Source organism: Pelodiscus sinensis, chromosome 3, assembly GCF_049634645.1.
Source record: "Pelodiscus sinensis isolate JC-2024 chromosome 3, ASM4963464v1, whole genome shotgun sequence".
Taxonomy (NCBI): domain Eukaryota; kingdom Metazoa; phylum Chordata; order Testudines; family Trionychidae; genus Pelodiscus; species Pelodiscus sinensis.
Window position 1 is genome coordinate 38,869,693 of NC_134713.1, and position 13,589 is coordinate 38,883,281.

The following is a 13,589-nucleotide window of genomic DNA, read 5'->3' on the forward strand; positions in this document are numbered from 1 at the left end:
TGTCCACACCCCCCACCTCAACCTCCGCACCCTCCACCCCATGCCCCCGGGGATGACGAGGCCCCCTCCCTCACCGTGCTGGGAGGCGGCTGGCCTGGCGAGACCCCCACCCCTGATCCTTCAGTTTCCCCACCCCCTCCTTTCCCTTGCTTCCCCCTTTCAGCTCCCTCCTCCCAGTTTTCCCCCTCCCCTCTCCCACCCTCTCTCTTCCCCTCTCCCACCTCCTTTTCCCAGTTTCCCCAAGTTTTGTTAAATAAAGAGAGTTTCTAGTTTTGGCCACACGTTACCTTTATTTTGTACATCAAGAAGAGGGGCTAGGGAAGGGTAAGTGGAAGGAGGTGAGGGAGGAATGGGGTACGAGCCCCCGATGGGGAGGACTGGGCTGGCTCTGCAGGATTCTGGGGGTGGAAGCTCTCCTGCAGCCCCCCAATTGCCCCCTCTCCCCAGATGGCAGCCTGCGGCAAGTGCAGCCGGGCTGATGGCCAAGTGGTGTGATGTGCCCAGTGTGGGCACTCAGGGCACTCCAAGCCAGGACTGCTTTGCAAGCGGGGCACCCCTGAGAACTGTCTGTCCGGGGTAGGGGTCGGGTCCCTTTAAGCGCAGCCCTGGGCTAGCCTAAGGCAGCATCTCCACACTCTAAATCCTCCTCTGATGCCCTGCCGGCACTGCTTCCGCCCATCCTTAAGCCCGCTTCAGGGTCCACTTAATGTGGACATGCTAGTTCGAATTAGCAAAACGCTAAGTCAAACTAGTTTTTTAGTCTAGATCCGTTAGTTCAAATTAGCTTAGTTCGAATTAACTAATTCGAACTAAGTTAGTTCGAATTAACGTTGTAGTGTAGACGTACCCTTAGTTGGGGTTATTTTATAAACAGTTTTTGAGATTTCACATGGATAACCTTTTGGCTTTTCTATTATTTATTATAATTATATTATGTATTATAATTTTTTCTTACCTACCGATTTATTATGTATGCATGAACTATGGGTGAACAATTATGTTACGATGATGAATGATGAAAGAGTTCATGATGTTTTTGCATAACAGACATAGAGCATTTTTAGATGGATTCTTTTGATTACTCTGGGGCAGACAGAATGGTGAAAACCATCGAATCTATTCCTGCATCAAGAGTATATATATATATATTCTTCCTACACAATTTGCAATAATGCAAAAAGTTTACCGTCCATTTTGTGTGAGAAATAAAGTTTAATTTTCCTTAGAGTTATTTATAAACAGTAAATAAAATCAATCTTAGAACGAATGAGTTAGTGAGCCATTGATCAGTAACACCAAACTCTTACCAAATTCTTTAGGCACCGTTATAGAATAGTGACAAGTCTGTCCAGCGGTATAATTACGTGGATAATTTGGTGACAAAACTACCCCATCTGATCCAGTATACTGGCCTCCACATGGAGCTGAAAGCAAAACAGAAACAAAAGCATCATCCTTAATTCCATCTGTTACTGTCCATCGTGTCCCAGCATAAAACTGCAAAATTCAGTAACTGTAAATTGACATTTTTGTTTTTTCTAAGGCATAAGATACAATGGTCTTTGTTAGAAAACCATATTTATCAAAGCATCTATTAAATTAGAGTTTTATACAACTACCTTATTTGTACATTTCTGTGGAAATAAATTATTTCATTGGAAGAAACTATAAAAAAAACTGAAAAGCTTTTTTTCAAAGTATAATCTAAATAAAATCTCAGCAAAAACTTGTTACTTATTATTTAGATTTCATCAGCAATTACAGTGTGCTAGATGCTTTCCAAACATAGATTATAATACAGTCCTAGTTCCAGAGAGTTGCAGTCAAAAATATTTTGCTGTTTTCCATCAACAGTAAATAAAAAAGAATGGGTATTTTATTTAAATAAATTCTTTGAAGTTACAGAAAGTAACTTTTTGTTTCTCTGGCACTTTTAAAAAATTGCTTTATGTAAATTTACTTTTTACTTTTAAAAATCCAGGGTCAAATCCTGCTTTCAGTTAACCTGTGCAAGTGGGCTGCCATAGTTATATGTACAGGAGAAAATAGTCACAATGAGACAGAAAATGAGAATATGATACAAATAAATATTTTCAGAGTGAAACATTTCTCCTTATTTTTGTATGTAGCTGAAGAAATCTCCTTTATCTAACACATATACAACCCTCTTTTCCAATTCCCCATTCAGACAATCAAATGAAATCTGTTAAGATATCTTCGATTTGAACATCAAACATCCCAAAGAAAGCTATATATCAAATTCAAAATACATTTATAACAATTATTTTATTTTCTAAATACCACAAGTGATGATACATTTCATTTTAGTTGCATATAATTTAGATAGCATTTTACTATTTATGACATTTAACAAATACCAAAATATGGAGATTTTGTGAGGATTAAAAGGTCACCATTGCACTGGAATTTTGCCACTCTAATGTCAAAGAATTAGTAATAGCCAGTAACTCATAAATTACATTTTCTTTTAGTGATTTATTTAAATTAAAGGGTCTGACATTAGATAAAATATAGTCACATTGTTTTGGTTCCTGAGACTGGAAGTGCTCCTTACAGCAGTGCATAATGCAAACAAAATATTTCTCCACTCTGTGGAACTAAACAATTCAAGCATATTTGTGTTTATTGTTTATAATTCCTTCCGCATAACAATGTTGAAGCTCTTAGTTTTTGAGTCCTGAGTGACTGTTTTCAGTTGCCAGAGTACCTCAAAAGGCATTTTATCTTTTAGAATAAACTTCTTGGCTTGTAAAGTTGCAAATGTCCTTTAAACAAAACAACACACTTTTTCTTAGGAAAAAGAATAGTGACAGGAAAAGCTATGGGCATGCTCAGCCACTACTACCACAACAGCAAATGCCTTGAGAAATGTTTGTTCCAATACTGCAAATATTACAGTTCATTGCTCCAAAATCTCTATTTATGTTACTGTATTTGCTTGTTGCAGATCTTTTAAAGTTTATGACTCTTATGCCCCGAGAACCAGATATGGGACTTTTTGCCACCAGCTGCCTACTGTAAGACTGTTCAAATCACATAACTATCAGCTATGCTGAAATCATATTCCTGTAATATTTTAAGCATAGAGGAGGCAGAGAAATGGGACTGGTCCCATTTGGGATTAAAAGGAGAAGATGGAAAGAAGGGATACATAATAATGTATTACAGAAGGAGGGAAATCCTAAGGCATGCTAAGAACGGTCTGGGAGTTGTGGTAGTTTACAGCTTCAGCATGAGTCATCTATGTAATGATGCTGCTAAAAAAAGTAACAAATGCAATTTTAGAATGTATTAATAAAGGGAAGGCAATCAGTTCACAGGAGGTGATAGTACAACTGTCCTTAGCACGGTTAAGCCTCAACTGTAGTACTGTGTCCAATTTTGGTCACGAATGAAAGGATGAAGAGAAACTGGAAAGGCTCCAGAGGTAAGTCATAAAGATGATCAAAGGGATGGAATGCAAGCCATCTGAGCAAAGGCTGAAAGATCTGGATATATTTATTTGGAAAAGAGAAGATTAAGGGAGGAGATGTATTCAAATACATAAAGACTGCCTAAAAAAAAAGATGGAGTCATTCTCTTTTGCCACAGAGGGCAAGACAAGAAGCAATGGGTTAAACTACAAGATAACAGATTTAGATTAAATCCCAGAAAAAAATCTTCACTGTAAGAACAGTAGGACAGTGAAACAGATGGCCTCCAGAAGTTGTGAAAATTTCACTGGAGATTTTCAAAAGGAGACTGGAGAACCATCTGTCTTAGGTACATCTAGACTACATGCCTCTGTCGCCAGAGGCATGTAGATTAGGCTACCAGACATAGGAAAATGAAGCGGCGATTTAAATAATCGCAGCTTCATTTAAATTTACATGGCTGCCATGCTGACCTGACAAACAGCTAATCAGCTGTTTGTCGGCTCAGCGCAATAGTCCGGACACGCGGGTGTCGCCATCAAAGGAATTTGTCGACCACCCAGGTATGCTGATCAGCTGTTTGTCGGCTCAGCGCGGCAGCCATGTAAATTTAAATGAAGCGGCGATTATTTAAATCGCTGCTTCATTTTCCTATGTCTGGTAGCCTACTCTACATGCCTCTGGCGACAGAGGCATGTAGTCTAGACGTACCCTTAGATGGAATCACATATCTTGGCAGGGTGGGGGGTAGACTAGATGACTGTTATAGTTCCTTTTATTCCTTTTATCCCTAAAAGGTAACTGAAGGAATTTTTATTGTTGTTAAAGTTTATCTGGCTAAAAAGGGGATTGGGTTAGGAAAAGATAGGAAAAGATTTAATCTGTAAAAGCTTAAATTTCAATCCAATACTAATAATTAGATGGTTTACCATCTTTTCTCATTTGTAAACTCCTACAACATTTCATATAGAGGTGCAGATCCCTTTAGAAATTCAAACAGTATTTCACAGTCTCCTACCACAAAAATTGTAGACTGAAAAGTTGCTGAACAGAATTAAACTATAAATTCTGGTGTCCCTGGCCTCTGTTTGTCAGAAGCTGGAGACGGATGGCACGAGACAAATCGCTTGATCATTGTCTTTGGTCCATTCCCTCCAGGGCACTTGGTGCTGGCCACTGTTGGCAGACAGGCTACTGGGCTAGATGGACCTTTGGTCTGACCCAGTACGGCCATTCTTATGTTCTTATGTTAATGTTGCATGCACTCAGCATGACATTTGACACAGTGTGACAAAAAGGTGTTAAACTAAGGATTTGTATGGTAACAAAACTTCCAGGTATTGACCTGTGAGTGGGGGTATTCACATATTTGTGACTGATCAGAAAAGTAAAATGACTTTTCTGGGAGCTGATCCTGTATTTTCCTTGTCACCTTTTGCAGACCATTTAGACATAGAATAACAGAACACAGACTTCAGAGAGCATCTGTCCTCATGGTCTAAGTATTAACTAGACCACTCCTGGGACTTATTTGTCTAACATGCTCTTAAAAATTTCCACTGAAGGAGATTCCACAACCTTCCTAGACAATGTACTCCAGTGTTTAACCAGCCTGACAGCTAGAACTTTTTTCCTAAGATCCAATGTGACTCCAGCCCAGAGAAGGGCTGGGATGACCCCTCTCCATCCCAGGCCCTTTCTCATCCTTCCCCTGTTCTGCCCTCTCCCTGCCACTTCCCCATCCTTGCTCCATCTCCATCCCTTTCCCCTCCTTCTTCAAGCAATGTGGCCTGGAGGACCAGTGAGGCCAGTACCAGCAACAGGAGTCCATCCCCGCCCTGCCTCGCTGTCAGTGTCTTGGCAAGCAGACCAATCACATCACTCCTTTTCTGACAGGTGAATATGGGGCAGTCCCACCCCTCTCCCAAGGGACACAGCTAGAGGAGTGGAGCAAGCTGGGGACATTGCTTTGTTTTCCCTGGCACTGCTGTCACCAGATCTCCCTTGCTAATCCCTGTGGCAGCTGCTGGCTGGCTCCTTGACCTACACTTTGCTAAACCTCCCTTGCTGCAATGTAAGTCTAATGTTTCTTGTAGTCTCTTCAGAGTTTAAGAAGAACAATCTTTCTCCACCCTGCTTATAGCAACTTTTATGTAGCTGAAAACTTATCATATCCATCTCAGTCACCCCCACACACATGCACGCACATACAGATAGTATTTCATCAGCACATCAATCTAGGTATAATAGACTCTTTATGGCATTAATACAATAATTGATCAAATATTATGGTATGGTAAATGGAGGGAAATGTAAGTTTCATGCCTCCACTTTCCACACCTAAAATGAAAGCCTAAGATTACAAACAACCTCTTTGTTTTCACAAAGATTATTTCCAAAATAGACTTGGACGAGTATCACATAACTAGTTCATCACTACCAGGCAATAAGTACAAACAAAAAATCTTTATGAATGATAATTTTTCAAACTAATTGCATCACTCAGCTCTTTCTTTAAAATACTGTTCATATTTTCTTTTGATTTTTAAAAGTTGTCCTATATTTATAGAACATAATATTGAAGCATGAGATACAGGATAATTAATTAGATACAATGTATTGCCTTCTATTTCATTTTCTGATGAGACAATATACATTTAATTCCAAGGTAACAGGTAATACAATAATGACATGCTTGTGATGTCTTGTATAATCTCAAGGAAACAGCCCTTACTAATAAACAATAGTGGCTGTCTGAAAAAGCAGAAGTCACCAAACAAAGAGCTTGTGATTCTGACCCAGTAAACCAGCAGTAGGCAAGAAGCAGCCCACCTGCCCCAGCCAATACATTTTGCCAGTGTTAGACACTGACAGGTTGCCAGATGCTTTATTTATCTGCTCATCTGTAGGTACCATGCTTCCAGCAGCTTCTATTGGCCATGAATGGCAATCTGTTGCCAATGGGAGCAACCAGCGCCTATACCTGCATATGCACAGGTAAATAATGCATCCGGCAGCCTGCCAGGGGCTATCTCTGGTAAACTATCACTTATTGCCCATCTCTACAGTAAATCAAAGTAAAACGAGCTGTTGAAATGCTTGGTAATAGCAGTTACTTGAGAATATTTGCAGCAGGGCCTATTGTACATATCATATTAAGAGACATGTCTTTAAGATCTCAGTAACATTAATTTACCTTAAGAAAAATATAAGCCAAGTGATAGAGGTTCAAAGGTGTGTATAGTAGTTATGTGACTAACTTCAACTGAAAATTAATGTGAATTGGGGACTTAACAATCATTTGCACCTTTGTGGACTGGGCATTGCTTTCTGCAGCTGCCATTGGCCAGGAATGACAATCCACGGCCATCGGGAACCACAATTACACATTCCTGTGGAGGCACAGATAAATAAAGCCACAACCTAAATTTTGAAAACAACTGGTCTAATGGATTCTATGAATCACTAAAAATAATGTTTTGCAAGTGTACTATGTTAGTTAAGTAAATTAATTGTAGTTTAATTTATTTTAGGGTAATATTTTAACTGTATAAAGGGTTGGGGAATCAACCACATATATGGGAATGCGTGAAAGGGGATGGATCACTTGAAAATTTCCTGTTATGCTCATTCCCTCTGGGGCACCTGGCAGTGATCATTGTCAGAAGACATGCTAGAGGGACCTTAGGTCTGATCCAGTATGGACATGCTTATGTTCATAATAGTTGAAAATAAATAAGAGGCATTTTCTGAGAAGATATAATACGAACATAGTCATCATTTTATAGCTCATTATTTTCTTGCTAACCCTTAAGAAATCCATTAAAGACTTATCTTCTAAGTATTATTAAAATAATTATTGAAATTATTATTTAATCCACAGTCTACAATGACAGACCTTCTTAGGAAATATCTTATTTGCTGATCACTGAACTGATAAATTGTGACATAATCTATATGGGAAATTTTTTCAGACGCCAAAATACATAGAGAGCAGTGTTTTTCAAGTGGTCCATGAAACTACTTTGGGAAAACTAATAACTGGCCACACTAGTGTGTTTACTTACTGGCACCTCAGCCACGGAGCTAATGAGAGCCACGAGGCTCTTTGGCTGTGGCGCCTTTAAGTAAACACACAAGCATGGCCAGTTAGCAGGATTCTCAAAGTGGTTTCACAGACCACTTTGAGAAACAGAAATATAGATTCATATTACAGATTGATCATGCTTCAAAATGTTATTAAAATCCTCTTTTTGTTTTTAAGGTCCAAAAGCACATTTGGGGGTTTCCTCTGCAAATCTATTGAACTTATTTTTTTTAACTAGGTAAAAAAGTAACATTCCAGCCAATCAAATGAGCTGACATTTTCAACTTTAAAAAATGGAAGATGATTATGGGTTAGTTACAAACATTCTGAACATTAAAGGTTATAATAGAAATTACTATACACTATTAACGATATTGTCATGTATTCTGCCAGTATGCTATTTTGATTTTATCTCAATCATATAAACTTGTGAGAATCATTGATAGATTGAACCTCTCATTTTCTAATCTTACAGACGGAATTTAAAAGGATACCTAGAAATTTAGAATGACAATAAAGCTTTGTCTGTAGTAATATTTATCTTCCTGAAGCATCCTAAACTAGTTTTCTATTGTAATCAAGGATGCTTGTAAAGATACTTCATAAGGTGTAAACATAAAGTTTTCTTTTAAACAAAAAGTGTGTAAAAGAAAGCTTTATAGTGATAAGGCACAATCCACTGTGGTACTAAGTGCCCTGCATTCCCATTGAAGTCAATGGGAATGGAAGATGCTCAGACCCTTCCAGAGGGCATTAAGAATGTCACAGGATCAGTTCCAGCAGAATAACGTAATAAAAGAAAAAAGATACACAGTGTTTTAAACATGGGAAACCTGGATATAAGAGAGTGGAGTACCCCAGTTAGTAGTGGGAGCAGACAAAGTGGTCTTGAGAAAAAGATAAACTAATAGTGGTCCAAAGGTGGGCCAGCAACTGTATTTTAAGTGTTTACAGCGGAGTCATTTCAAGAGTGTCTGCCCCTTTAAGAGCAGTAAAATCATACAAGGAAAAGAAAAGAAGTGACTGGCCAAATTAAGATGTGTCCCCAAAATGGAATGCAATATGCTTCAGATGGGACCAAGGCAGGAAGAAGATAATATCTAAGAGGTATTTCAAACATGGGAAGGAAGGAAATTATGGTAAAATCAGAATGCTCCTTTATACCTCCTATTCCTGTTCCTCCCTCTGTTCCTGCCATGTTCCTGTTACCAGCTGATTTTAAGATAATCTGACAAAAATACCAATGAGGATACCAATGAAATGGCAGGAAAATTTTTATATAACTGATCCTTCTTTGGAAGGACATATGGATTTCTCCATCAGAAACATTTTCAGGTATGCTTTCTTAGCATTTTGCATTTTCTTTGAGAAATTTCAAATTAACCTCTGGTCAACAGTGTATCTTTTATATAGACAAAAAGAATCATCTGATGTACTGATCTTAAAAGCCGTTACTGCATCACAGAAGATGCAATACTTAAACCAAGCTCATTTCTGTTTTGCCATAGCAGGAAGACCCGTACATAGTGATTTCTGAGAGGAACCAGCTTCCCAATGAAAGGACATGGATAGAGTCAAATGTTATCTATATTCACTAAGATAAAGATTTGTTTGCTAGGGATATTAAGAAGAGGGTAATTAATTAATCGGGTAGTGGAAATGTTATCAACTCCACAATTAGTTGATAAGGGAAGTTAAAGCTCCTGGCTCTCAGGGGTCCAGGAGTTACCCGCCACTGCTGTGGCTCTGCAGTATAAATGTAATAAGAGATGGGCAGGCAGACAGCCCAGCTCCTACTACATTTAAGCAGCAGAGCCACAGCAGGGTAGGTCCCAGACCCGGCACAAGCTGGGACTGAGCCAGGCTGCCTGCCGTAGCTACCTCACTGTGGCTCTACATTTCAATGTGAGTTGATAGCATTAACTGATAAGCTTTGGCTTATCAGTTAATCAACTAATTGACTACTCTATTATATTCCTATTGCCTACACATGAAAATTAATACAGAATAAGGTGAGGTGTCAATTTAAAGTGGGTGAACTATTTTTTGATTAACTTCATGTGCAATTCTTTTACACTACAGATCCTATGCTGGCATACATCTCTGCTGCATATGGAGTGTAGACCAAAAATAAAGAGTTTTTCTGTCAATGTAGAAACACCATCTCCCCAAACACTATTAACCATGTGAAAATAGGCATTCTTCCATCTCTGAACTTGCATCTACACTGGGGGTTATGTAATCTGTGTAGAAACACCATTTTCCCAATAATGTTAACTATGTCAACAGAAGCACTGTTCCATCACTGAAGCTGCATCTACATTGGAGGTTTTGCTAGCATAGCTATATTGGACAAGAACATGGCCTTTTTGCACCCTTGGCTAGCATAACTCTTAATGTAAGCCTGGTTGCAGAATAAGAGCATCCACACATAGAGTTAATTGGGAATAACTCAACAGATAGCATATAGTATTGGGGATTGTCTAATAGTATATGCTGTTTATAGAGAATGCCAAGACCATACAATGAAAGAAGAGGCTACAGACTACAGAGTTCCAACTCAACATGATAGCTAGTGAAACAGAACTGCGGAGTGATTGGGGTCATCCCTTAGATATCAGTGGGAGACATAAGGTCACTCAAAAGTGCAGACACCACCCTCTTCAAACACTGCTGAACAAAAGAATAAAACAGAAATAGTCAAGCAGTTCTAAATACAAATGGTTTGTTAGCTGTAGTGAAATATTTACAAAACATAGTGATTTATCTGCACAGTTCATGGAGATATATTTCTAAAGTAAAGGCAACTGGTTAAAACTGAATTTAGACCTAGACAACATAAGGGTAGTCAGCAAATAAAAGCTATTCTGACACATGACAAGTAACTCTCTAGTGCTGCAATTTCAGCTCCTATTACACAATAATACTCACTATCAAAACCTGCATGCACTTGCAATTTCAGAAATGTCATGCAGAATTATGCTCTGTGTGTCAGGGATAAAAGTTTCACAAGCATTCTATATCTCCAGAATGGCACCACTAGAAAATTGAAGAACTGCATAAGAAGCCCATAAGATTGTGAAATATCTTACAAATTTCACAATGGCTGTTTTATTTATCAATATGCATGTGAACATATCAGTGAGCAAACTATGGAACAGATTCTTCAGACATATACTTCTGGATATAGCACATACTACTATAAATCGGTCCTATTCACCTTGTTTACTTCAATGAGACTACCTATGATAATAAGCACCATGCACTTCTGAAAAATCACAGACAATAATTATTTATAGATTAAGTTGGCGTCAGTAATGGATAATTACTTTCCTGAACATCTGAATCTCAAAAATTATCAAGTCACTTTATTTTTATTTTTGATGCTCACTTCCTTAGAATAATTCTAGACTGGAAATGATCTTGCCCTAAAAGGTTTCATATATTGACGCATTGGTAGCTCAGCCACATTCTGATACCAACTGCTAGTACCTCTTTTGAGTCCTCTTAAATAGATCAGTTCCTGATTAAAATGAAGCACATGTCCCCACAAATTCTAAAGGTATCAGACACCAGAAGAATATTTACATAATAGTATGAGACCACCAAAGAAAAATCAGGCACTGAAAATGTTACATTGAAAGGACGTCAATATGTTGTTGAGCAGTAATCTTGTCAGTGATATACGCAGAGAGGTAGAATTATTCCTTTTTTCAATATTCCAATATTGACCAGATTCATGTGCTTTGAAATTCAGAAGCTGCAGGGGGTGATTCACCAAAACTACAAATCATCCAGTTGCAGAAGAAAAAAGAATAATATAAGGCACTTTCACACACCCAGGGATATTTATATAGGCTTTTCAAATCCCCATCCAGAACAGAAAGTAGGACAGCTAAGAGAAAATACTAAAGAGCAATGACCACAGGCAGGGCTGCAAGGTTGTCAAAAAGGGGTCAAAAGAGACATTTCAAAATGCTAAGCAGATATAAGAACATATTCAAATATTAGAAACAGCCTTTTTGAAGTGCTACAGAAGACTTAATTATACCAGATATCTTGCAATTTGTCAAGTGTCAGATTTATAATAATAGGCTGTAACAAACATACATCTTCCTCAAGAAAAAACTGGTCATCAGAGGAAGATCTTATATAATGGCTTCTCTTAGGGTTCAGTTCAAGACCCCATCCAATTTTAAAAAGAAAATAAAATAAAAGATGTCCCACTTAATCACTTAACTGTCATATATATATGTTTATATATGTGTGTGTGTGTGTGTGATGCACTACAGCCTTGTAAGGTGTGCCTGCTGGGGGCTCAGGGCTTCAGCAGGAGGGTCGGTAAGTTTGGCCATTCCTAATATAAAAAGTGCAACTTACTTTCTTTTTTTCTTGTTAGGTGGACTATAAAACGTGTATGACTATATGTAAAGATTGCTATATGTTTTGATTTCTATATATCTGCATCTACTTACACACTTCCTTTCTTTCTTCCTCTCAGGGTGTGTCTAAACTACAGGGTCTTTTTGAAAAAAGTGGTCTTTTTTTGAAAAACTTTCCCTGTGTCTAGACTGCTGCCATGTTCTTTCAAAAGTAAATCGAAAGAATGTGGCAGTTTTTTAGACCATGGAAAATCTTGTTTTACGAGAAATAGCGCCTTTTTTTGAAAGTGCTCTTCGAAAAAAGGCGCTATGTAATGCAAACTGTGCTTTTTTGAAAGAGAGCATCCAGACTGCCTGGCTGCTCTCTTTCAAAAAAGCAGCTTGCTTTTTCGAAAGTACTGGTTGTAGTCTAGACGCTCTTTTTCAAAAGTCGCTTTTTCGAAAATATCTTTTAAAAAACCCGCTTTTGAAAGAGTCTAGATGTAGCCTCACTCAAGTTTTCTGGCCCAAGTTAGAAGCAAGGAAAAAGGATTGCATAATATATATATATGCCAGTCATATAAAATTTGGAGCAGGGCTGAAACTGAAACTCATTTTCTAGCCTGCTTGTTAATCTAGCGGATTTTTTTTCCCCAATCAAAAATAGACTCCGATAGCTCAAGAAAAGTGACATCTATTAAACTTAAGACTTTCTTGATGCTAAGACCTTGTCCAATAATAATAGAATTAGTTCCTTCTTATATTTAAAATGAAATTGCTGCTATTCACTTAACTTGGACCTGAAAAATTATCAAGCTAAAATGTCAGAAGAAAAATATCAGACTGAGGTTGACTGGAATCTGAATTTAACAAGTCATCATTTAAATTGTTCTGTTGAATTCATTATTGCTTCATGACAAATTTTATTATATGAGCTTAAAATTTTCCTAACAAAAGTCTAATATGAAGGAAAAAATTATATTGGAATTTTATCCAATTGGAATTATAATGTTTTATCATTATATAATTATTATTTTATGTAAGAAGGCTACTCTATCTCCATACAGTAGTTTATTTAATCTTCAGTTACAATCAACAATCTGTAATCTGTACAGATATATTGCATTACACAATTAAATCATTTTCGCTTGTTAGCTCTGAAAAAATGTTCTATATTTTCAACTCCAATAAAACCAGTACAGTAATTTTGTCTAACTATAACATTCTGCATATTGTTACTATTATGTGTGATTGTCAAATGGTCACTTTAAGAAAGCCAGATTCCATAAGAAGTGCTATGAGATAGATAGAGGTTTTGGGAAAAGTTTACAAGCTGCTAAAATTCAGCAATAGTTAAACTATAGAGAAGAAATATGGTCCAATGGTAAAGTACTAGCTGGAATTTGAGAAAGCTAGGTTCAATTTGCTGGTGTGACATATTTCTTATGTGACCTTGGGCATAGATTTTTAAAGGTTTAAAGATTTTTAGAGGGATTTTGAAAAGCACTTAAGCACCTAACTCCCAGAATAGAGTTTTTGAAAATCTCTTTTGAAAATTTAACATAGCTAGAAATATTCTATCATTACCATGTTCTCATCATAGAAACTGCAAAAAATATCTCTAGAGATCCAGCTGGTGCAATGAAATGGAGAGATTCTGTGGTGGGGTAGTTGTCTTGCACTCAGTAAAAAGGGCTTAAAAGAGAA

General features: G+C 37.6%; 1 protein-coding gene across 2 annotated transcripts in view; it reads right to left on the minus strand.

The window, feature by feature from the left end:
• CSMD1 (CUB and Sushi multiple domains 1) overlaps positions 1–13,589 on the minus strand; it is a 1,865,804-nt gene that overhangs the window by 286,610 nt on the left and 1,565,605 nt on the right. For both annotated transcript variants that reach the window (XM_075923597.1, XM_006137767.4), the window contains exon 31: positions 1,308–1,424. In XM_075923597.1, the coding sequence (XP_075779712.1) occupies positions 1,308–1,424 (117 nt within the window). The remainder of the gene's footprint in view (positions 1–1,307; positions 1,425–13,589) is intronic.